Here is a 26,273-nt window from a genome sequence, read left to right on the forward strand (position 1 = left end):
AACTACAAGTGTATGTTAATTAGAATGGACACTTGGTGGCTCCTGCTATTTGCATAGAAGCCACTTCTCTAGAGCATCAGCTCTTGTTCCCTTGACAGATAGTGTAGGGGAGGGGGTGGAGAATTTTTGAGGGGAAAGAGAAATTATTAATATAATATTTGACAATGCCATAGAGACAAGCCGGGCCATGTGTAAAACCTGACAGATCACAGCAAAGGGCAGCGGCCATAGTGGACGATGCGGGAACCATAGTGGACGGGGCAGAGCGCAGCCGAGACAGGAGCGTAACAGGTCTGGTAGTCGATATCGAAGGTTTGCCGACCCGGAAATAGACCTGCACACTGGCGGGGAGCAGGCACATGACGGGCTCGTCCAGAAGGCAGAGAATCCCTCATGACCTAGGCCTCGTTACAATAGATCTGTGCTGTGAAGAAACAATGAAAACTGAGACAATGAAACAAAAAATTCTTACAAATTTATTACAAAAACGCAACTCCTTCCCAACTGGAGAAAAAATCCGATGTGTAGTACAAAACAGGAGCGTCCATGTGACCGGTCACTCCGGGCTGGCCTCCTGCATTCGGCTGGATAACGTGGCCAGACACTGGAGGAGGCTCTCCCGGCCTCTGTAAACGCACTTCAAGCCCCGGGGGACATTACGACATGAGGAGAGGTCCAGGTGAGTGAGCGCCCGGCAGCCAGACAGCAAGTCTCTACAGGGTAAGAACAGTGTCAGCACCAGGTGTGGCGGCACAGAGCGCAACACAAGTAATGGTGCTCACCTGACAGTGGCCCCCGAGACTTTAGTTCCTGAGAGGACCAGGGACTTCAGGGTGTCATTGGTCCCGTTTCCAGAGAGGATGCCCAGGGCTTCGCTGAGTTCACTTGTGCTGAAGCGCAGTCCTGTCAGGTCCAGTTCCTGCAGACTGTGACGCCATCGTCTGGTGATGGTGGAACAGCCGGTATAGTACAGCACAGTGCTGGATGCGAAGCAGTACATTCCCAGATAAAGGCTCTCCAGATCTGCAAGGACACAACACATGGGGTCCGGAGACCCAACGGCACCTAGTAACGGAGGAACAAGAGCACTGTGCCCACCCAACGCCCATCCTCCTCCAGCAGGAACAAGAGTAGGCAGAGACTATATCAGCTGAAGAACACAGAGCGGATTCATTGTCAGGGGACCGCCATGTCACACAACAACCATGGGGGGTGTGAGACCGCACGCTGGTGTATGGGGGGCTGGGAGACGACATGCTGGTGTATGGGGGGGTGTAAGACCGCACACTGGTGTATGGGGGGCTGGGAGACCGCACACTGGTGTATGGGGGGCTGGGAGACCGCACACTGGTGTATGGGGGGCTGGGAGACCGCACACTGGTGTATGGGGGGGGGGGGTGAGACCGCACACTGGTGTATGGGGGGCTGGGAGAGCACATGCTGGTGTATGGGGGGGGGGGTGAGACCGCACACTGGTGTATGGGGGGCTGGGAGACGACATGCTGGTGTATGGGGGGGTGTGAGACCGCACACTGGTGTATGGGGGGCTGGGAGACCACATGCTGGTGTATGGGGGGGTGTGAGACCGCACACTGGTGTATGGGGGGCTGGGAGACCACATGCTGGTGTATGGGGGGGGGTGAGACCGCACACTGGTGTATGGGGGGCTGGGAGACCACATGCTGGTGTATGGGGGGGGGTGAGACCGCACACTGGTGTATGGGGGGCTGGGAGACGACATGCTGGTGTATGGGGGGGTGTGAGACCGCACACTGGTGTATGGGGGGCTGGGAGACCGCACACTGGTGTATGGGGGGGGGGGGGTGAGACCGCACACTGGTGTATGGGGGGCTGGGAGACCACATGCTGGTGTATGGGGGGGTGTGAGACCGCACACTGGTGTATGGGGGGGGGGGGTGAGACCGCACACTGGTGTATGGGGGGCTGGGAGACCGCACACTGGTGTATGGGGGGGGGGGGTGAGACCGCACACTGGTGTATGGGGGGCTGGGAGACCACATGCTGGTGTATGGGGGTGTGTGAGACCGCACACTGGTGTATGGGGGGCTGGGAGACCGCACACTGGTGTATGGGGGGAGGGGGTGAGACCGCACACTGGTGTATGGGGGGGGGGTGTAAGACCGCACACTGGTGTATGGGGGGGTGGTGAGACCGCACACTGGTGTATGGGGGGCTGGGAGACCGCACACTGGTGTATGGGGGGCTGGGAGACCGCACACTGGTGTATGTGGAGCGGTTATGGGGGGTGTAGACTGCACACTGGTGTATGAGGAGCGGTTATGGGGGGTGTGAGGCTGCACACTGGTGTATGAGGAGCGGTTATGGGGGGTGTAGACTGCACACTGGTGTATGGGGAGCGGTTATGGGGGGGTGTAGACTGCACACTGGTGTATGAGGAGCGGTTATGGGGGGTGTAGGCTGCACACTGGTGTATGAGGAGCGGTTATGGGGGGTGTAGACTGCACACTGGTGTATGTGGAGCGGTTATGGGGGGTGTAGACTGCACACTGGTGTATGGGGAGCGGTTATGGGGGGTGTAGACTGCACACTGGTGTATGAGGAGCGGTTATGGGGGGTGTAGACTGCACACTGGTGTATGAGGAGCGGTTATGGGGGGTGTAGACTGCACACTGGTGTATGGGGAGCGGTTATGGGGGGTGTAGACTGCACACTGGTGTATGAGGAGCGGTTATGGGGGGTGTGAGGCTGCACACTGGTGTATGAGGAGCGGTTATGGGGGGTGTAGACTGCACACTGGTGTATGGGGAGCGGTTATGGGGGGGTGTAGACTGCACACTGGTGTATGAGGAGCGGTTATGGGGGGTGTAGGCTGCACACTGGTGTATGAGGAGCGGTTATGGGGGGTGTAGACTGCACACTGGTGTATGGGGAGCGGTTATGGGGGGTGTAGACTGCACACTGGTGTATGAGGAGCGGTTATGGGGGGTGTAGACTGCACACTGGTGTATGTGGAGCGGTTATGGGGGGTGTAGACTGCACACTGGTGTATGGGGAGCGGTTATGGGGGGTGTAGACTGCACACTGGTGTATGGGGAGCGGTTATGGGGGGGTGTAGGCTGCACACTGGTGTATGGGGAGCGGTTATGGGGGGTGTAGACTGCACACTGGTGTATGGGGAGCGGTTATGGGGGGGTGTAGACTGCACACTGGTGTATGAGGAGCGGTTATGGGGGGTGTAGGCTGCACACTGGTGTATGAGGAGCGGTTATGGGGGGTGTAGACTGCACACTGGTGTATGAGGAGCGGTTATGGGGGGTGTAGACTGCACACTGGTGTATGGGGAGCGGTTATGGGGGGTGTAGACTGCACACTGGTGTATGAGGAGCGGTTATGGGGAGTGTAGACTGCACACTGGTGTATGGGGAGCGGTTATGGGGGGTGTAGACTGCACACTGGTGTATGAGGAGCGGTTATGGGGGGTGTGAGGCTGCACACTGGTGTATGAGGAGCGGTTATGGGGAGTGTGAGGCTGCACACTGGTGTATGTGGAGCGGTTATGGGGGGTGTAGGCTGCACACTGGTGTATGGGGAGCGGTTATGGGGGGTGTAGACTGCACACTGGTGTATGAGGAGCGGTTATGGGGGGTGTAGACTGCACACTGGTGTATGAGGAGCGGTTATGGGGGGTGTAGACTGCACACTGGTGTATGTGGAGCGGTTATGGGGGGTGTGAGGCTGCACACTGGTGTATGAGGAGCGGTTATGGGGGGTGTGAGGCTGCACGCTGGTGTATGAGGAGCGGTTATGGGGGGTGTAGGCTGCACACTGGTGTATGGGGAGCGGTTATGGGGGGTGTAGACTGCACACTGGTGTATGAGGAGCGGTTATGGGGGGTGTAGGCTGCACACTGGTGTATGTGGAGCGGTTATGGGGGGTGTAGACTGCACACTGGTGTATGTGGAGCGGTTATGGGGGGTGTAGACTGCACACTGGTGTATTGTCGGGGTAAAAGAGAATATATATTTGTAACTTTTATACTTTTGTAACTTTTATACGCTTTTTTGCTAATGTACTAACCACCATTTTGTATCATATAACAATAAGCTTTCCTTGCTACGTAATACTCAAATCGAAACTTAAACTAAGACATTTCCAGTGTTGCCAGGACTTATTTCAGAGAAACGAAACAAGATTATAAGCTGACGGCTGCAATATCTGCCCAGAGACTGAGATAAGGAGATGTGGACCAATCAGGAGTGGCCAGACACTGGACTTTCATGGTTTACCCCGCCCCGGACAACCCCTTTTCCCTCCCATTATGTAGTGTATTTAGATTTGTGTATGTAAAAATAAACGCAGAACAATGCTGAGGACGTTGACTGTAGTAGTCTTCTGAGCATGCTCTGAGCTTGAACCAGCTTGTTGTCTGACTCATTCTTTGAATGGTTGACCCATGCTCATAGTTTGAATTTGGAGTGACTGGAGGACGAGTGGAATGTCATCACGACCCCCACAAATGGCGCCCAACGTGGGGCGTGGCTAGCGGTACGCCGCCCTCCCGGACCCATATTGCTGACTTCCCTGGTGGTGACCGCGGTGGCTGAATTTGAGGCCTGATCAACCTCCATCGAACACGGTAAGTTGAGATGTATTTTATATGTCTCACTTGCCTGTGTGTCAGCCGCAGCGGTTTCTGTGGGATTGTCAGGTTGGATCTGGGTGGGTGACCGGTCGAGTGGTGAGACCTTGGGCGTCCCGCACCACGTCCTGAACCAGCAAGTGTTAAACCGAGTGACGTCGCATGCCTGCGCGTGCTCGTGTGCACACCACCTCCTCCTCCCCCGGTCACTGTACTTTTCTTAGATAGCTGCCTCCCGTAACTGATAGTCGAAGTTTCAAAGCATTCCTGAATTGTAGTGTAAGGTGTTGTGCTGTCAGAATCTGTGACGAATTGAGGAGTATTCTTCGTCTAATACAGAGACTGCTGTAAAGTCAAGGTTAGGAAACAGTGTATTGAGAGGTGACTCTACACTGACGGGTGATGCCGTGTTAGGAAAGGAGACAGATTGAGAGGTTACTCTCTGTCTTGTCAGTGTATTGAGAGGTGTACTCTACACTGACGGGTGGTGCCGTAGTAGGAAAGAAGACGAATTGAGAGGTGCTCTTCGTCTTATACAGAGAAACCTCATAAGGAGGGGTTCTGCTGTCAGGGTGCCGTGGTGAGTCGTACTGTAAAGTCGCCATTCAAGGTTAGGGAAGGGACAGATTGAGAGGTTACTCTCTGTCTTATCAGTGTATTGAGAGGTGTACTCTACACTGACGAGTGGCGACCTGTCGGCTGCACCAGTGATCTGAGTCGCGACAGATCATTGCATTCTATAAGAAAATGTTGTGTATATTCAAATTTGAAAGATCTCGTAAGTTGCGGAATGCTGCTGTAGGAGTTAAGCCAATTAGTGGAGTTACGGGAAGGCAAGAAGGCAAGAAGAATGTTAGGAATTTGTATAACATGATAAGCTTATCCAGTACAGGCAGGCTTTAGTCTTCAGTTTGGAAAGAATGTGTTACACAGAAGTTGGGAAAGTTGGGTGACGACTTTTGCATCAGGCTCAGGCACATCTTAGAGTAGATGGTGCAGGGGGGAACAGAGAATGCCGAGCCTTTGTTCGGATACATGAAAGCTGCAGATTGTGATTTGTTATGTGCCCTCAAATTGGCCGTAACCCCGTTGATGCCTGTTACTACACCTTTCCCTGCCCCCAAGAACAATCCCACCCCCACTCCCACCTCCTCCCTCCAACGGCCATCTTACTACACCTTTTCCTGCCTCCAAGAATAATCCCACTTCCATTTTAACTCCTCCCTCCCACGGCCATCTTGCTACACCTCTTACTTGTTGTGGGAGGCCCGGAAAGCCCCAATCCAGCCTATATCCACTACTAGATCCGTCCGGTGCATATTACCAGCCACCAGCACAGGTGGAAAAGCCCGTAGTCCCAGAGTACCCATCTGAAACTAATGTGATACCCTCTGCTCCAGTCCACGATGCTGAGACGCTTCCCCTGTTTCCTATGGGAGTCACCCACAACCCTGGGGATATCCTCCTCAACCCCCCCAGAATTTCAGGCCAGACTGCTCTCCCTCCGCCAACATACTGTTACTCAAGACGATACGGAGCCAGATGAGGGATGGGCTCAAGATACTCCAGCCCTCCCCCCTTTACCCCATATGTTTCCTATGGCATCCTCCGCCCCACATTCATTGCCCATACTCCGGCCCTTGCTCCAAGCAACTGCTGAAAGAGCACCACCCCCCCAGCCCCTCAGAAGTCTGGGACCCCTGCCGCTCCCGGAATCTAGTAGACCCATCAGGACGCCCTGTCACTCTGTCAATAGGCTATGGTGACATCCTTACACATCGGGTGGGGGCCATAGTCAACCCTGCAAACACCTGTATGAGCCATGCTGGAGGATTGGTTCGTAAAATTGCCTTGGCTGCTGGTTCTACTCTGGCTGCAGAATGCCAGGCTCACTTAGCCGAAAACGGAGAGCTTTCAAAAGGCTATGGATTCCACAAAAGCAGGACCCCTTAGTACGTATGAATCCGGCCTAGAATACATGAAACAGTTAAAAGTCTGGGCTCAGGATCGCTTGTCAGATCAAGCTGGGTCTGTACAAGATGTTCAAAAAGACCCTGATGAATCTGTGGAAAGATATGCTGCAAGACTCAGCATGCATTTTGAGGATCTCGGATACAGTCCTCACGTCAAGATGCAGGCCGCCCTGTTGGTTCAGGCCCTAGTAGATGGCCTACAAGACGCTCTCAGAGATGACGTTCTGAGGGTACGCCCCGAGATTCGTTCTTCTTCTTTTAACGACGTAGTGAACATTGTCAAAGCTTTCCAAAAAGCCATGCTAAAAATGGAAAAGGATACTAAGCCAAAGAAGAAAACCGCTCCTGCCATGCTATATCAAGCTCAAGAAAGCTACCCACCCCCTGGCAACCAACATGGAATCAAGTGGGTAATGGTTAAAGGCACAGGTGATGATACTCCTCCCACATATAGAAGACAAGACAGAAGAGATGACAAGGGATCATCTAGAAACAGAAGACAACCTCGTGATTCTGAAGGATGAATGTTATGTTGGGAGTGTGGTAGCCTTGACCACATCCTCAGAGACTGTCATTTTACAGGTGAACCATCAACCACTGGAGTTCCTGGTGGACACTGGGGCGGCCACATCTGTCATTTCCTCTGCACAGCTCCCTCCTTCTGTATCCCTATCACCGGATACCCTCACCTGTGTTGGGGTGGAAGGCCAACATATTTCCTCTCCACTCACAGTCCCTGTGTCTGCAGGACCGTTCACCGGAGTACTCACAAGATTCTTGGTCTCTGAAACTTGTCCTGTCAATCTGTTGGGAACCAATCTCCTAGAGCGGATGAAGGCAATAATTACCTTCGGAAACCATGGTATGGAGCTTCTTTTGCGGGACCCTCATTCCGAACAAGGGACTGAAGACCGCTGTGTTCTTAAAGCCTTCCCTCTCATGATGATGACCATACAACCTAACTCTCTGTGGTCCAGTGGGCCAGAGGACGTCGGCCTCCTGCAGGTTCCCCCGGTCCGAGTACACCTCAAGCCTGGACACAGGTATCCACGGTTGCCACAATACCCCCTCAAGGCTGCACAAGAACAACACTTGGGTACCCAAATCGTTTCCCTCCTGGAATCAGGAGTCCTTGTCAGATGTGTATCTCCATGCAATACACCCCTCTTTCCTGTAAAAAGGAAAACCGCTTCAGGAGAGCCTCCAAAATACCGGTTGGTTCAGGATCTCAGAGCCGTCAATGCAGCTACCATTTTAGAAACTCCAGTGGTACCCAACCCAAACACCCTCTTGTCTCAGCTGCCTCCAACGGCCACTTTGTTTACGGTGTTAGATCTGGCCAACGCCTTCTTCAGTATACCCTTACATGAAGATTCGTGGTTTCTTTTTGTTTTCACCTTTCAAAGAGCCCAGAACTCTCCTAACCAATTCACTCATTCTATAAAGTCTATTCTGGAGCCATGGGTTCAAGAGAACCCTCAGGTCACCCTTCTACAGTATGTGGATGATCTTTTACTCTGTGGCACTGAAGAAAATTTGCCAGAGATGTCAGTATCCCTTCTCTGGTTTCTTCACTCAGCTAACTGTAAAGTCTCGAAAGGCGAAGTCCAATGGTGTCTGCCCAAGGTCATTTTCCTCGGACATTGTATATCACAAGGTGCTAGACATCTGACTGAAGAAAGAAAACAAGCCATCATGGATATCACCTTCCCAACCACCTATTCCGCTATGCAGACTTTCCTTGGCCTCATCACTTACTGCAGACAATGGATCCCTGATGCCTCAAAGCTCATGCAACCTCTGTACGACTGTCTCAGGGATGAAGGCTCAGTTTGGTTTCATGCTGAAAATCCACGTGTTTCTCATCAACACAGACTATGTTTTGACCGCCTTAAACAGGCTGTTGTCTCTGCCCCGGCCTTGGGCTTACCAGACTATACTCAGACATTTCACCTTTTTGTCTCGGAATCGGAAGGTCATGCCTCTGGAGTTCTAGCATAACGCTATGATCATAAGTATCGGCCTTTGGGCTACTACTCAGCCCGCCTGGACCCTGTCGCCCGAACTGCCCCCACGTGCCTTAAGGCGGTCCACGCTGCTCACATCCTTTTTGACAAGTCAGCTGATATCGTCCTTGGACATGGTCTAGTTATACAGGCCGGCCATGATCTCTCAGCTGTTCTGCAACAAACATCTCCGAAACATCTAACCAACCAAAGACACCTGCGGCTGCAGTGTTCCCTATTGTTGCCCTCCAATATAACATTTACCAGATGTCTGACTATCAATCCTGCCACTTTGTTTCCACCTTCTAGGGGGGAAGGTGAAGAGGGTGAAGGTCCATTGGTGGAACCTCATGATTGTATAAAAATTTTGCAGGAAGAGACTTCTGCTCCAGAGAATATGGTGGCACATCCGCTCGCACACCCTGCCTTGCACCTATGGACTGATGGATCCCGTTTCGCAGACCCTCAAGGGAAGTTCCACACGGGATATGCTGTCACAACAGACCTAACAGTTCTGAAGGCTGAAGCTCTACCACCATACATGTCTGCACAAGAAGCTGAACTTGTGGCTCTCACAGAGGCCTGCCACCTGGCAGCAGGAACAAAGGCGAATATATATATATACCGATTCCAGGTATGAATATGGAATTTGCAATGATTCTGGACTCTTGTGGAAGTCTAGAGGATTCATCACAGCTGCAGGTACACCAGTGAAACATGTCTCATGGATTAAGGCCCTAATGAAGGCCCTGGAACTACCCATTCAGGTTGCTGTTATGAAGGTCAAGGTTCATGGAAGACTAGAATCCAGAGAAGCCAGGGGCAACCACCTAGCTGACCAAGCAGCCAAGACTGCAGCAGTGGAGAATGTGTCATCAAAGTGGCAGGAAAAGGAAGAAGAGATGGGAGAGACCCTGCAAACCGTAGCTGTGACGCTCACTAGAGCAAGGGCCAAAGAACAGCCGGCGGAAGACCATACAAGTCCAGCGGAGACACGAGTGGAATCCAGGGGGGTCAGGATGCCTGAAGAAAAATTGTGTGAGGAACAAAGGGAGACCCCCACTGAAGAAGTCAAGCAATGGAAAGCGGCAGGAACCGTGCTGGCAGGTCGCAAAGATTCAAAGGTCAACTCGACTCTTTACCAAGTGGATGGGAAGCCTTGCTTGCCTAGACGCATGTACTCAGCTGTGGCAGCATGGGCTCACGGGCCTACACACAGAGGAAAGAATCAAGCTTTGGCATGGATCAAGAAACTGTACTTTGCACCTGGAATCTCTTCCACTGTGACTGCGTACTCAAAATCCTGCTCTGTCTGCGCTACCTGCAACCCAACGTGTACGGCACGGGTCCCTCTCCAACACCTGGCTAAACCAGACTACCCTTGGCAGAGAATACAAGTCGACCATATCCAAATGTCTAAAGCAAGAAAATAGGAGTACGTTTTGGTAGCCGTGGATATGTTCTCAGCCTGGCCCGAGGCCTACCCGGTTGTCAACATGACTGCTAAAGTCACAGCCAAGAAACTGATCACCGAAATTGCCTGCAGATTTGGAGTTCCCCAAATCATAGAATCGGATCAAGGACCAGCTTTCACAACAAATATCTACGAAGAACTCTGGAACATGTTGGGAACAGATTTGGGCCTCCACACTCCATACCATCCTGCCAGTTCAGGCAAAGTGGAAAGGATGAATTCCACACTCAAGACCCAGCTCTTGAAAATGACCCAAGATCATCCCCTCCCCTGGCCCGACCTACTCCCTATAGTATTGTATCATATCACACACACTCCTCAGGCCAAACATGGGCTGACTCCCTATAAAATTCTGTTTAGGACCCCACCCAAGATAGGAGAGATTAGGCCCCAAGAGTTGTCTGAAACACATGATAGAGTAGTAAAATTTGTGATTGCCTTGTCTAAAGAATTGACTAACACCCGCTCTCCAGTATCTGCTTCTCTCCCAGAATCTACAGGTGATGCAGTACATGATTTCACCCCAGGCGATCTAGTGTATGTGAAGAAGTTTGTCCGGAAAGACTGCCTCCAGCCGCGGTTCGAGGGACCGTACACTGTGCTTCTCACCACCCCGACGGCCCTGAAGCTTGAGGGCAGGAGCACCTGGATTCACACCTCCCACTGCACGAGAGACAGAACGAGCCTATAAAAGATGACTACCTTCTTCTATATCCTTTCCATATGCTTACTGTCTGTCCCAGGGTGGACAGCTACCACACAGGGGTAGATACCTCCTTCTTCTCAGGTTGGTTGGGAGGGCTCAAGGGATTCCTCCAACAAGTTTGTCTAGTAATGGGAGGTCTACTAGTATTGGGCCTGGTGGTCCTGTGCTGCATAGTCCCCTTATATAGAGAAATACACTCCTTTGAACAAGTCTGACCAGACCCCCCCATAACAAAGTCCAATTGAAAGATTCAGTTTAGGATCAGTTGGGAGAACTCCATGTGTCATCCAGGATAGGGCTCGATTGTCTGGGGGCGTCCCATAAGGGGGCAGCTTCTAAGATGATTGGGTGAAGAAATCCACCTCCCCTCTCCCCACACATGGACAGTCTCAAAGGCCCCGAAGCAAGGGAAAGCTTAGTGTTTAGGGGGGAATGTCGGGGTAAAAGAGAATATATATTTGTAACTTTTATACTTTTGTAACTTTTATACGCTTTTTTGCTAATGTACTAACCACCATTTTGTATCATATAACAATAAGCTTTCCTTGCTACGTAATACTCAAATCGAAACTTAAACTAAGACATTTCCAGTGTTGCCAGGACTTATTTCAGAGAAACGAAACAAGATTATAAGCTGACGGCTGCAATATCTGCCCAGAGACTGAGATAAGGAGATGTGGACCAATCAGGAGTGGCCAGACACTGGACTTTCATGGTTTACCCCGCCCCGGACAACCCCTTTTCCCTCCCATTATGTAGTGTATTTAGATTTGTGTATGTAAAAATAAACGCAGAACAATGCTGAGGACGTTGACTGTAGTAGTCTTCTGAGCATGCTCTGAGCTTGAACCAGCTTGTTGTCTGACTCATTCTTTGAATGGTTGACCCATGCTCATAGCTTGAATTTGGAGTGACTGGAGGACGAGTGGAATGTCATCACGACCCCCACAGTATGAGGAGCGGTTATGGGGGGTGTGAGGCTGCACACTGGTGTATGAGGAGCGGTTATGGGGGGTGTAGGCTGCACACTGGTGTATGTGGAGCGGTTATGGGGGGTGTAGACTGCACACTGGTGTATGTGGAGCGGTTATGGGGGGTGTAGACTGCACACTGGTGTATGAGGAGCGGTTATGGGGGGTGTGAGGCTGCACACTGGTGTATGAGGAGCGGTTATGGGGGGTGTGAGGCTGCACACTGGTGTATGTGGAGCGGTTATGGGGGGGTGTAGGCTGCACGCTGGTGTATGAGGAGCGGTTATGGGGGGTGTAGACTGCACACTGGTGTATGAGGAGCGGTTATGGGGGGTGTAGGCTGCACACTGGTGTATGAGGAGCGGTTATGGGGGGTGTAGACTGCACACTGGTGTATGAGGAGCAGTTATGGGGGGTGTAGACTGCACACTGGTGTATGAGGAGCAGTTATGGGGGGTGTAGACTGCACACTGGTGTATGAGGAGCGGTTATGGGGGGTGTAGACTGCACACTGGTGTATGAGAAGCGGTTATGGGGGGTGTAGACTGCACACTGGTGTATGTGGAGCGGTTATGGGGGGTGTAGACTGCACACTGGTGTATGAGGAGCAGTTATGGGGGGTGTAGACTGCACACTGGTGTATGTGGAGCGGTTATGGGGGGTGTGAGGCTGCACACTGGTGTATGAGGAGCGGTTATGGGGGGTGTAGACTGCACACTGGTGTATGAGGAGCGGTTATGGGGGGTGTAGACTGCACACTGGTGTATGTGGAGCGGTTATGGGGGGTGTGAGGCTGCACACTGGTGTATGAGGAGCGGTTATGGGGGGTGTGAGGCTGCACACTGGTGTATGAGGAGCGGTTATGGGGGGTGTAGACTGCACACTGGTGTATGAGGAGCGGTTATGGGGGGTGTGAGGCTGCACACTGGTGTATGAGGAGCGGTTATGGGGGGTGTAGACTGCACACTGGTGTATGAGGAGCGGTTATGGGGGGTGTAGGCTGCACACTGGTGTATGTGGAGCGGTTATGGGGGGGTGTAGGCTGCACGCTGGTGTATGAGGAGCGGTTATGGGGGGTGTAGACTGCACACTGGTGTATGAGGAGCGGTTATGGGGGGTGTAGACTGCACACTGGTGTATGAGAAGCGGTTATGGGGGGTGTAGACTGCACACTGGTGTATGAGGAGCAGTTATGGGGGGTGTAGACTGCACACTGGTGTATGTGGAGCGGTTATGGGGGGTGTAGGCTGCACACTGGTGTATGTGGAGCGGTTATGGGGGGTGTAGACTGCACACTGGTGTATGAGGAGCGGTTATGGGGGGTGTGAGGCTGCACACTGGTGTATGTGGAGCGGTTATGGGGGGTGTAGACTGCACACTGGTGTATGTGGAGCGGTTATGGGGGGTGTAGACTGCACACTGGTGTATGTGGAGCGGTTATGGGGGGTGTAGACTGCACACTGGTGTATGAGGAGCGGTTATGGGGGGTGTAGACTGCACACTGGTGTATGAGGAGCGGTTATGGGGGGTGTAGACTGCACACTGGTGTATGAGGAGCGGTTATGGGGGGTGTGAGGCTGCACACTGGTGTATGAGGAGCGGTTATGGGGGGTGTAGACTGCACACTGGTGTATGAGGAGCGGTTATGGGGGGTGTAGACTGCACACTGGTGTATGAGGAGCGGTTATGGGGGGTGTAGGCTGCACACTGGTGTATGAGGAGCGGTTATGGGGGGTGTGAGGCTGCACACTGGTGTATGAGGAGCGGTTATGGGGGGTGTGAGGCTGCACACTGGTGTATGAGGAGCGGTTATGGGGGGTGTAGACTGCACACTGGTGTATGAGGAGCGGTTATGGGGGGTGTAGACTGCACACTGGTGTATGGGGAGCGGTTATGAGGGGTGTGAGGCTGCACACTGGTGTATGAGGAGCGGTTATGGGGGGGTGTAGGCTGCACACTGGTGTATGAGGAGCGGTTATGGGGAGTGTAGACTGCACACTGGTGTATGGGGAGCGGTTATGGGGGGTGTAGGCTGCACACTGGTGTATGTGGAGCGGTTATGGGGGGTGTAGACTGCACACTGGTGTATGAGGAGCGGTTATGGGGGGTGTAGGCTGCACACTGGTGTATGTGGAGCGGTTATGGGGGGTGTAGACTGCACACTGGTGTATGAGGAGCGGTTATGAGGGGTGTGAGGCTGCACACTGGTGTATGAGGAGCGGTTATGGGGGGGTGTAGGCTGCACACTGGTGTATGAGGAGCGGTTATGGGGAGTGTAGACTGCACACTGGTGTATGGGGAGCGGTTATGGGGGGTGTAGACTGCACACTGGTGTATGAGGAGCGGTTATGGGGGGTGTAGACTGCACACTGGTGTATGAGGAGCGGTTATGGGGGGTGTAGGCTGCACACTGGTGTATGAGGAGCGGTTATGGGGGGTGTAGACTGCACACTGGTGTATGTGGAGCGGTTATGGGGGGTGTGAGGCTGCACAGTGGTGTATGTGGAGCGGTTATGGGGGGTGTAGACTGCACACTGGTGTATGGGGAGCGGTTATGGGGGGTGTAGACTGCACACTGGTGTATGTGGAGCGGTTATGGGGGGTGTAGACTGCACACTGGTGTATGAGGAGCGGTTATGGGGGGTGTGAGGCTGCACACTGGTGTATGAGGAGCGGTTATGGGGGGTGTAGACTGCACACTGGTGTATGTGGAGCGGTTATGGGGGGTGTAGGCTGCACACTGGTGTATGTGGAGCGGTTATGGGGGGTGTAGACTGCACACTGGTGTATGAGGAGCGGTTATGGGGGGTGTAGACTGCACACTGGTGTATGTGGAGCGGTTATGGGGGGTGTAGACTGCACACTGGTGTATGAGGAGCGGTTATGGGGGGTGTGAGGCTGCACACTGGTGTATGTGGAGCGGTTATGGGGGGTGTGAGGCTGCACACTGGTGTATGTGGAGCGGTTATGGGGGGTGTAGACTGCACACTGGTGTATGTGGAGCGGTTATGGGGGGTGTAGACTGCACACTGGTGTATGGGGAGCGGTTATGGGGGGTGTAGACTGCACACTGGTGTATGAGGAGCAGTTATGGGGGGTGTAGGCTGCACACTGGTGTATGAGGAGCGGTTATGGGGGGTGTGAGGCTGCACACTGGTGTATGAGGAGCGGTTATGGGGGGTGTGAGGCTGCACACTGGTGTATGTGGAGCGGTTATGGGGGGTGTGAGGCTGCACACTGGTGTATGTGGAGCGGTTATGGGGGGTGTAGACTGCACACTGGTGTATGTGGAGCGGTTATGGGGGGTGTAGACTGCACACTGGTGTATGGGGAGCGGTTATGGGGGGTGTAGACTGCACACTGGTGTATGTGGAGCGGTTATGGGGGGTGTGAGGCTGCACACTGGTGTATGAGGAGCGGTTATGGGGGGTGTAGACTGCACACTGGTGTATGAGGAGCGGTTATGGGGGGTGTAGACTGCACACTGGTGTATGTGGAGCGGTTATGGGGGGTGTGAGGCTGCACACTGGTGTATGAGGAGCGGTTATGGGGGGTGTAGGCTGCACACTGGTGTATGAGGAGCGGTTATGGGGGGTGTAGGCTGCACACTGGTGTATGAGGAGCGGTTATGGGGGGTGTAGACTGCACACTGGTGTATGAGGAGCGGTTATGGGGGGTGTAGACTGCACACTGGTGTATGAGGAGCGGTTATGGGGGGTGTAGACTGCACACTGGTGTATGAGGAGCGGTTATGGGGGGTGTAGACTGCACACTGGTGTATGAGGAGCGGTTATGGGGAGTGTAGACTGCACACTGGTGTATGAGGAGCGGTTATGGGGGGTGTAGACTGCACACTGGTGTATGAGGAGCGGTTATGGGGGGTGTAGACTGCACACTGGTGTATGGGGAGCGGTTATGGGGGGTGTAGGCTGCACACTGGTGTATGAGGAGCGGTTATGGGGGGTGTAGACTGCACACTGGTGTATGAGGAGCGGTTATGGGGGGGTGTAGACTGCACACTGGTGTATGAGGAGCGGTTATGGGGGGTGTAGACTGCACACTGGTGTATGAGGAGCGGTTATGGGGGGTGTAGACTGCACACTGGTGTATGAGGAGCGGTTATGGGGGGTGTAGACTGCACACTGGTGTATGTGGAGCGGTTATGGGGGGTGTAGGCTGCACACTGGTGTATGAGGAGCGGTTATGGGGGGTGTAGGCTGCACACTGGTGTATGGGGAGCGGTTATGGGGGGTGTAGGCTGCACACTGGTGTATGTGGAGCGGTTATGGGGGGTGTAGACTGCACACTGGTGTATGAGGAGCGGTTATGGGGGGTGTAGACTGCACACTGGTGTATGAGGAGCGGTTATGGGGGGTGTAGACTGCACACTGGTGTATGAGGAGCGGTTATGGGGGGTGTGAGGCTGCACACTGGTGTATGAGGAGCGGTTATGGGGGGTGTAGGCTGCACACTGGTGTATGTGGAGCGGTTATGGGGGGTGTAGGCTGCACACTGGTGTATGTGGAGCGGTTATGGGGGGTGTAGACTGCACACTGGTGTATGAGGAGCGGTTATGGGGGGTGTAGACTGCACACTGGTGTATGAGGAGCGGTTATGGGGGGTGTAGACTGCACACTGGTGTATGAGGAGCGGTTATGGGGGGTGTAGACTGCACACTGGTGTATGTGGAGCGGTTATGGGGGGTGTAGGCTGCACACTGGTGTATGAGGAGCGGTTATGGGGGGTGTAGACTGCACACTGGTGTATGAGGAGCGGTTATGGGGGGTGTAGACTGCACACTGGTGTATGAGGAGCGGTTATGGGGGGTGTAGACTGCACACTGGTGTATGAGGAGCGGTTATGGGGGGTGTGAGGCTGCACACTGGTGTATGAGGAGCGGTTATGGGGGGTGTAGACTGCACACTGGTGTATGAGGAGCGGTTATGGGGGGTGTAGACTGCACACTGGTGTATGAGGAGCGGTTATGGGGGGTGTAGACTGCACACTGGTGTATGGGTAGCGGTTATGGGGGGTGTAGACTGCACACTGGTGTATGAGGAGCGGTTATGGGGGGTGTAGACTGCACACTGGTGTATGGGTAGCGGTTATGGGGGGTGTAGACTGCACACTGGTGTATGAGGAGCGGTTATGGGGGCTTTAGACTGCACACTGGTGTATGAGGAGCGGTTATGGGGGGTGTGAGGCTGCACACTGGTGTATGAGGAGCGGTTATGGGGGGTGTGAGGCTGCACACTGGTGTATGAGGAGCGGTTATGGGGGGTGTAGACTGCACACTGGTGTATGAGGAGCGGTTATGGGGGGTGTAGACTGCACACTGGTGTATGAGGAGCGGTTATGGGGGGTGTAGACTGCACACTGGTGTATGTGGAGCGGTTATGGGGGGTGTAGACTGCACACTGGTGTATGAGGAGCGGTTATGGGGGGTGTAGACTGCACACTGGTGTATGAGGAGCGGTTATGGGGGGTGTAGACTGCACACTGGTGTATGAGGAGCGGTTATGGGGGGTGTAGACTGCACACTGGTGTATGAGGAGCGGTTATGGGGGGTGTAGACTGCACACTGGTGTATGAGGAGCGGTTATGGGGGGTGTAGACTGCACACTGGTGTATGAGGAGCGGTTATGGGGGGTGTAGACTGCACACTGGTGTATGAGGAGCGGTTATGGGGGGTGTAGACTGCACACTGGTGTATGTGGAGCGGTTATGGGGGGTGTAGACTGCACACTGGTGTATGTGGAGCGGTTATGGGGGGTGTGAGGCTGCACACTGGTGTATGAGGAGCGGTTATGGGGGGTGTAGACTGCACACTTGTGTATGAGGAGCGGTTATGGGGGGTGTAGACTGCACACTGGTGTATGAGGAGCGGTTATGGGGGGGTGTAGACTGCACACTGGTGTATGTGGAGCGGTTATGGGGGGTGTAGACTGCACACTGGTGTATGAGGAGCGGTTATGGGGGGTGTGAGGCTGCACACTGGTGTATGAGGAGCGGTTATGGGGGGTGTAGGCTGCACACTGGTGTATGGGGAGCGGTTATGGGGGGTGTAGACTGCACACTGGTGTATGAGGAGCGGTTATGGGGGGTGTGAGGCTGCACACTGGTGTATGAGGAGCGGTTATGGGGGGTGTGAGGCTGCACACTGGTGTATGAGGAGCGGTTATGGGGGGTGTAGACTGCACACTGGTGTATGAGGAGCGGTTATGGGGGGTGTAGGCTGCACACTGGTGTATGAGGAGCGGTTATGGGGGGTGTAGACTGCACACTGGTGTATGAGGAGCGGTTATGGGGGGTGTGAGGCTGCACACTGGTGTATGAGGAGCGGTTATGGGGGGTGTAGACTGCACACTGGTGTATGAGGAGCGGTTATGGGGGGTGTAGGCTGCACACTGGTGTATGTGGAGCGGTTATGGGGGGTGTAGACTGCACACTGGTGTATGAGGAGCGGTTATGGGGGGTGTAGACTGCACACTGGTGTATGAGGAGCGGTTATGGGGGGTGTAGACTGCACACTGGTGTATGTGGAGCGGTTATGGGGGGTGTAGACTGCACACTGGTGTATGAGGAGCGGTTATGGGGGGTGTAGACTGCACACTGGTGTATGAGGAGCGGTTATGGGGGGTGTAGACTGCACACTGGTGTATGAGGAGCGGTTATGGGGGGTGTGAGACTGCACACTGGTGTATGAGGAGCGGTTATGGGGGGTGTAGGCTGCACGCTGGTGTATGAGGAGCGGTTATGGGGGGTGTAGACTGCACACTGGTGTATGTGGAGCGGTTATGGGGGGTGTGAGGCTGCACACTGGTGTATGTGGAGCGGTTATGGGGGGTGTAGACTGCACACTGGTGTATGAGGAGCGGTTATGGGGAGTGTAGACTGCACACTGGTGTATGAGGAGCGGTTATGGGGGGTGTGAGGCTGCACACTGGTGTATGGGGAGCGGTTATGGGGGGTGTAGACTGCACACTGGTGTATGAGGAGCGGTTATGGGGGGTGTAGACTGCACACTGGTGTATGGGGAGCGGTTATGGAGGGTGTAGACTGCACACTGGTGTATGAGGAGCGGTTATGGGGAGTGTAGACTGCACACTGGTGTATGGGGAGCGGTTATGGGGGGTGTAGACTGCACACTGGTGTATGAGGAGCGGTTATGGGGGGTGTAGACTGCACACTGGTGTATGGGGAGCGGTTATGGGGGGTGTAGACTGCACACTGGTGTATGAGGAGCGGTTATGGGGGGTGTAGACTGCACACTGGTGTATGAGGAGCGGTTATGGGGGGTGTAGGCTGCACACTGGTGTATGAGGAGCGGTTATGGGGGGTGTAGACTGCACACTGGTGTATGAGGAGCGGTTATGGGGGGTGTGAGGCTGCACACTGGTGTATGAGGAGCGGTTATGGGGGGTGTGAGGCTGCACACTGGTGTATGAGGAGCGGTTATGGGGGGTGTGAGGCTGCACACTGGTGTATGAGGAGCGGTTATGGGGGGTGTAGACTGCACACTGGTGTATGAGGAGCGGTTATGGGGGGTGTGAGGCTGCACACTGGTGTATGTGGAGCGGTTATGGGGGGTGTGAGGCTGCACACTGGTGTATGAGGAGCGGTTATGGGGGGTGTAGACTGCACACTGGTGTATGAGGAGCGGTTATGGGGGGTGTAGACTGCACACTGGTGTATGTGGAGCGGTTATGGGGGGTGTGAGGCTGCACACTGGTGTATGAGGAGCGGTTATGGGGGGTGTGAGGCTGCACACTGGTGTATGAGGAGCGGTTATGGGGGGTGTGAGGCTGCACACTGGTGTATGAGGAGCGGTTATGGGGGGTGTAGACTGCACACTGGTGTATGAGGAGCGGTTATGGGGGGTGTAGACTGCACACTGGTGTATGAGGAGCGGTTATGGGGGGTGTAGACTGCACACTGGTGTATGAGGAGCGGTTATGGGGGGTGTAGGCTGCACACTGGTGTATGAGGAGCGGTTATGGGGGGTGTGAGGCTGCACACTGGTGTATGAGGAGCGGTTATGGGGGGTGTAGACTGCACACTGGTGTATGGGGAACGGTTATGGGGGGTGTAGGCTGCACACTGGTGTATGAGGAGCGGTTATGGGGGGTGTAGACTGCACACTGGTGTATGGGGAGCGGTTATGGGGGGTGTAGGCTGCACACTGGTGTATGAGGAGCGGTTATGGGGGGTGTGAGGCTGCACACTGGTGTATGAGGAGCGGTTATGGGGGGTGTAGACTGCACACTGGTGTATGTGGAGCGGTTATGGGGGGTGTGAGGCTGCACACTGGTGTATGAGGAGCGGTTATGGGGGGTGTAGACTGCACACTGGTGTATGGGGAGCGGTTATGGGGGGTGTAGACTGCACACTGGTGTATGTGGAGCGGTTATGGGGGATGTAGACTGCACACTGGTGTATGGGGAGCGGTTATGGGGGGGTGTAGACTGCACACTGGTGTATGAGGAGCAGTTATGGGGTGTGAGGCTGCACACTGGTGTATGAGGAGCGGTTATGGGGGGTGTAGACTGCACACTGGTGTATGAGGAGCGGTTATGGGGGGGTGTAGACTGCACACTGGTGTATGAGGAGCAGTTATGGGGGGTGTAGACTGCACACTGGTGTATGAGGAGCAGTTATGGGGGGTGTAGACTGCACACTGGTGTATGAGGAGCGGTTATGGGGGGTGTAGGCTGCACACTGGTGTATGAGGAGCGGTTATGGGGGGTGTAGACTGCACACTGGTGTATGAGGAGCGGTTATGGGGGGTGTAGACTGCACACTGGTGTATGAGGAGCGGTTATGGGGGGTGTAGACTGCACACTGGTGTATGAGGAGCGGTTATGGGGGGTGTAGACTGCACACTGGTGTATGAGGAGCGGTTATGGGGGGTGTAGACTGCACACTGGTGTATGGGGAGCGGTTATGGGGGGTGTAGGCTGCACACTGGTGTATGAGGAGCGGTTATGGGGGGTGTGAGGCTGCACACTGGTGTATGAGGAGCGGTTATGGGGGGTGTGAGGCTGCACACTGGTGTATGAGGAGCGGTTATGGGGGGTGTAGACTGCACACTGGTGTATGAGGAGCGGTTATGGGGGGTGTAGACTGCACACTGGTGTATGGGGAGCGGTTATGGGGGGTGTAGGCTGCACACTGGTGTATGAGGAGCGGTTATGGGGGGTGTAGACTGCACACTGGTGTATGAGGAGCGGTTATGGGGGGTGTAGACTGCACACTGGTGTATGGGGAGCGGTTATGGGGAGTGTAGGCTGCACACTGGTGTATGAGGAGCGGTTATGGGGGGTGTAGACTGCACACTGGTGTATGGGGAACGGTTATGGGGGGTGTAGGCTGCACACTGGTGTATGGGGAGCGGTTATGGGGGGTGTAGGCTGCACACTGGTGTATGAGGAGCAGTTATGGGGGGTGTGAGGCTGCACACTGGTGTATGAGGAGCGGTTATGGGGGGTGTAGACTGCACACTGGTGTATGAGGAGCGGTTATGGGGGGTGTAGACTGCACACTGGTGTATGAGGAGCGGTTATGGGGGGTGTAGACTGCACACTGGTGTATGAGGAGCGGTTATGGGGGGTGTAGACTGCACACTGGTGTATGAGGAGCGGTTATGGGGGGTGTGAGGCTGCACACTGGTGTATGAGGAGCAGTTATGGGGGGTGTAGGCTGCACACTGGTGTATGAGGAGCAGTTATGGGGGGTGTAGGCTGCACACTGGTGTATGAGGAGCGGTTATGGGGGGTGTAGGCTGCACACTGGTGTATGTGGAGCGGTTATGGGGGGTGTAGACTGCACACTGGTGTATGTGGAGCGGTTATGGGGGGTGTAGACTGCACACTGGTGTATGAGGAGCGGTTATGGGGGGTGTAGACTGCACACTGGTGTATGGGGAACGGTTATGGGGGGTGTAGGCTGCACACTGGTGTATGAGGAGCGGTTATGGGGGGTGTAGACTGCACACTGGTGTATGGGGAACGGTTATGGGGGGTGTAGGCTGCACACTGGTGTATGAGGAGCGGTTATGGGGGGTGTAGACTGCACACTGGTGTATGGGGAACGGTTATGGGGGGTGTAGGCTGCACACTGGTGTATGAGGAGCGGTTATGGGGGGTGTAGACTGCACACTGGTGTATGGGGAACGGTTATGGGGGGTGTAGGCTGCACACTGGTGTATGAGGAGCGGTTATGGGGGGTGTAGACTGCACACTGGTGTATGAGGAGCGGTTATGGGGGGTGTGAGGCTGCACACTGGTGTATGAGGAGTGGTTATGGGGGGTGTAGACTGCACACTGGTGTATGAGGAGCGGTTATGGGGGGGTGTAGACTGCACACTGGTGTATGTGGAGCGGTTATGGGGGGTGTAGACTGCACACTGGTGTATGAGGAGCGGTTATGGGGGGGTGTAGACTGCACACTGGTGTATGTGGAGCGGTTATGGGGGGTGTAGACTGCACACTGGTGTATGTGGAGCGGTTATGGGGGGTGTAGACTGCACACTGGTGTATGAGGAGCGGTTATGGGGGGGTGTAGACTGCACACTGGTGTATGAGGAGCGGTTATGGGGGGTGTAGACTGCACACTGGTGTATGAGGAGCAGTTATGGGGGGTGTAGACTGCACACTGGTGTATGTGGAGCGGTTATGGGGGGTGTAGACTGCACACTGGTGTATGTGGAGCGGTTATGGGGGGTGTGAGGCTGCACACTGGTGTATGAGGAGTGGTTATGGGGGGTGTAGACTGCACACTGGTGTATGAGGAGCGGTTATGGGGGGTGTAGACTGCACACTGGTGTATGAGGAGCGGTTATGGGGGGTGTAGACTGCACACTGGTGTATGAGGAGCGGTTATGGGGGGTGTAGACTGCACACTGGTGTATGGGGAACGGTTATGGGGGGTGTAGGCTGCACACTGGTGTATGAGGAGCGGTTATGGGGGGTGTAGACTGCACACTGGTGTATGTGGAGCGGTTATGGGGGGTGTGAGGCTGCACACTGGTGTATGTGGAGCGGTTATGGGGGGTGTAGACTGCACACTGGTGTATGAGGAGCGGTTATGGGGGGTGTGAGGCTGCACACTGGTGTATGTGTAGCGGTTATGGGGGGTGTAGACTGCACACTGGTGTATGGGGAGCGGTTATGGGGGGTGTAGACTGCACACTGGTGTATGAGGAGCGGTTATGGGGGGTGTAGACTGCACACTGGTGTATGAGGAGCGGTTATGGGGGGTGTGAGGCTGCACACTGGTGTATGAGGAGCGGTTATGGGGGGTGTAGACTGCACACTGGTGTATGGGGAGCGGTTATGGGGGGTGTAGACTGCACACTGGTGTATGAGGAGCGGTTATGGGGGGTGTAGACTGCACACTGGTGTATGAGGAGCGGTTATGGGGGGTGTAGACTGCACACTGGTGTATGTGGAGCGGTTATGGGGGGTGTAGACTGCACACTGGTGTATGAGGAGCGGTTATGGGGGGTGTAGACTGCACACTGGTGTATGAGGAGCGGTTATGGGGGGTGTAGGCTGCACACTGGTGTATGAGGAGCGGTTATGGGGGGTGTAGACTGCACACTGGTGTATGAGGAGCGGTTATGGGGGGTGTAGACTGCACACTGGTGTATGAGGAGCGGTTATGGGGGGTGTAGGCTGCACACTGGTGTATGAGGAGCGGTTATGGGGGGTGTGAGGCTGCACACTGGTGTATGAGGAGCGGTTATGGGGGGTGTAGGCTGCACACTGGTGTATGAGGAGCGGTTATGGGGGGTGTGAGGCTGCACACTGGTGTATGAGGAGCGGTTATGGGGGGTGTAGATTGCACACTGGTGTATGAGGAGCGGTTATGGGGGGTGTGAGGCTGCACACTGGTGTATGAGGAGCGGTTATGGGGGGTGTAGACTGCACACTGGTGTATGAGGAGCGGTTATGGGGGGTGTAGACTGCACACTGGTGTATGAGGAGCGGTTATGGGGGGTGTGAGGCTGCACACTGGTGTATGGGGAGCGGTTATGGGGGGTGTAGACTGCACACTGGTGTATGAGGAGCGGTTATGGGGGGTGTAGACTGCACACTGGTGTATGAGGAGCGGTTATGGGGGGTGTAGACTGCACACTGGTGTATGAGGAGCGGTTATGGGGGGTGTAGGCTGCACACTGGTGTATGAGGAGCGGTTATGGGGGGTGTAGGCTGCACACTGGTGTATGAGGAGCGGTTATAGGGGGTGTAGATTGCACACTGGTGTATGAGGAGCGGTTATGGGGGGTGTAGGCTGCACACTGGTGTATGAGGAGCGGTTATAGGGGGTGTAGATTGCACACTGGTGTATGGGGAGCGGTTATGGGGGGTGTGAGGCTGCACACTGGTGTATGAGGAGCGGTTATGGGGGGTGTGAGGCTGCACACTGGTGTATGAGGAGCGGTTATGGGGGGTGTAGACTGCACACTGGTGTATGAGGAGCGGTTATGGGGGGTGTGAGGCTGCACACTGGTGTATGAGGAGCGGTTATGGGGGGTGTAGACTGCACACTGGTGTATGGGGAGCGGTTATGGGGGGTGTAGACTGCACACTGGTGTATGAGGAGCGGTTATGGGGGGTGTAGACTGCACACTGGTGTATGAGGAGCGGTTATGGGGGGTGTAGGCTGCACACTGGTGTATGAGGAGCGGTTATGGGGGGTGTAGACTGCACACTGGTGTATGAGGAGCGGTTATGGGGGGTGTAGACTGCACACTGGTGTATGAGGAGCGGTTATGGGGGGTGTAGACTGCACACTGGTGTATGAGGAGCGGTTATGGGGGGTGTAGACTGCACACTGGTGTATGAGGAGCGGTTATGGGGGGTGTGAGGCTGCACACTGGTGTATGGGGAGCGGTTATGGGGGGTGTAGGCTGCACACTGGTGTATGAGGAGCGGTTATGGGGGGTGTAGACTGCACACTGGTGTATGAGGAGCGGTTATGGGGGGTGTAGACTGCACACTGGTGTATGAGGAGCGGTTATGGGGGGTGTAGACTGCACACTGGTGTATGAGGAGCGGTTATGGGGGGTGTAGATTGCACACTGGTGTATGAGGAGCGGTTATGGAGGGTGTGAGGCTGCACACTGGTGTATGAGGAGCGGTTATGGGGGGTGTAGGCTGCACACTGGTGTATGAGGAGCGGTTATGGGGGGTGTAGACTGCACACTGGTGTATGAGGAGCGGTTATGGGGGGTGTGAGGCTGCACACTGGTGTATGTGGTGCGGTTATGGGGGGTGTAGACTGCACACTGGTGTATGAGGAGCGGTTATGGGGGGTGTAGACTGCACACTGGTGTATGAGGAGCGGTTATGGGGGGTGTGAGGCTGCACACTGGTGTATGAGGAGCGGTTATGGGGGGTGTAGACTGCACACTGGTGTATGAGGAGCGGTTATGGGGGGTGTAGACTGCACACTGGTGTATGTGGAGCGGTTATGGGGGGTGTAGACTGCACACTGGTGTATGTGGAGCGGTTATGGGGGGTGTAGACTGCACACTGGTGTATGAGGAGCGGTTATGGGGGGTGTAGACCGCACACTGGTGTATGAGGAGCGGTTATGGGGGGTGTAGACTGCACACTGGTGTATGAGGAGCGGTTATGGGGGGTGTAGACTGCACACTGGTGTATGGGGAGCGGTTATGGGGGGTGTAGACTGCACACTGGTGTATGAGGAGCGGTTATGGGGGGTGTAGACTGCACACTGGTGTATGTGGAGCGGTTATGGGGGGTGTAGACTGCACACTGGTGTATGAGGAGCGGTTATGGGGGGTGTAGACTGCACACTGGTGTATGAGGAGCGGTTATGGGGGGTGTGAGGCTGCACACTGGTGTATGAGGAGCGGTTATGGGGGGTGTGAGGCTGCACACTGGTGTATGTGGAGCGGTTATGGGGGGTGTGAGGCTGCACACTGGTGTATGTGGTGCGGTTATGGGGGGTGTGAGGCTGCACACTGGTGTATGAGGAGCGGTTATGGGGGGTGTGAGGCTGCACACTGGTGTATGAGGAGCGGTTATGGGGGGTGTAGACTGCACACTGGTGTATGTGGAGCGGTTATGGGGGGTGTGAGGCTGCACACTGGTGTATGAGGAGCGGTTATGGGGGGTGTGAGGCTGCACACTGGTGTATGTGGAGCGGTTATGGGGGGTGTGAGGCTGCACACTGGTGTATGAGGAGCGGTTATGGGGGGTGTAGACTGCACACTGGTGTATGTGGAGCGGTTATGGGGGGTGTAGACTGCACACTGGTGTATGTGGAGCGGTTATGGGGGGTGTGAGGCTGCACACTGGTGTATGAGGAGCGGTTATGGGGGGTGTGAGGCTGCACACTGGTGTATGTGGAGCGGTTATGGGGGGTGTGAGGCTGCACACTGGTGTATGGGGAGCGGTTATGGGGGGTGTGAGGCTGCACACTGGTGTATGAGGAGCGGTTATGGGGGGTGTAGACTGCACACTGGTGTATGTGGAGCGGTTATGGGGGGT

The 26,273-nt window shown here is 54.8% G+C and overlaps 2 protein-coding genes across 3 annotated transcripts in view; one reads left to right on the top strand and one right to left on the bottom strand.

The window, feature by feature from the left end:
- Positions 1-473: 473 nt before the first annotated feature.
- Positions 474-26,273, bottom strand: part of FBXL6 (F-box and leucine rich repeat protein 6) — a 154,881-nt gene continuing 129,081 nt past the window's right edge. Inside the window, exons 7-8 of the mRNA XM_073680099.1 lie at positions 783-1,023; positions 474-713 (exon numbers count right to left, since the gene is read on the bottom strand). Of these exons, the coding sequence (XP_073536200.1) occupies positions 557-713; positions 783-1,023 (398 nt within the window). The 3' untranslated portion in view covers positions 474-556. The remainder of the gene's footprint in view (positions 714-782; positions 1,024-26,273) is intronic.
- The window catches only part of LOC141266135 (uncharacterized), a 52,663-nt gene continuing 30,698 nt past the window's right edge, over positions 4,309-26,273 (top strand). The window contains exon 1 of one of the 2 annotated variants that reach the window (XM_073680097.1): positions 4,309-5,286. The gene's annotated coding sequence lies outside the window, so the exon portion shown is untranslated. The remainder of the gene's footprint in view (positions 5,287-26,273) is intronic. The other variant, XM_073680098.1, reaches the window with a different exon arrangement.

This window comes from Phyllobates terribilis, unplaced genomic scaffold (assembly GCF_046119375.1).
Source record: "Phyllobates terribilis strain yellow unplaced genomic scaffold, ASM4611937v1 Scaffold_4__5_contigs__length_816908805, whole genome shotgun sequence".
NCBI lineage: Eukaryota > Metazoa > Chordata > Amphibia > Anura > Dendrobatidae > Phyllobates > Phyllobates terribilis.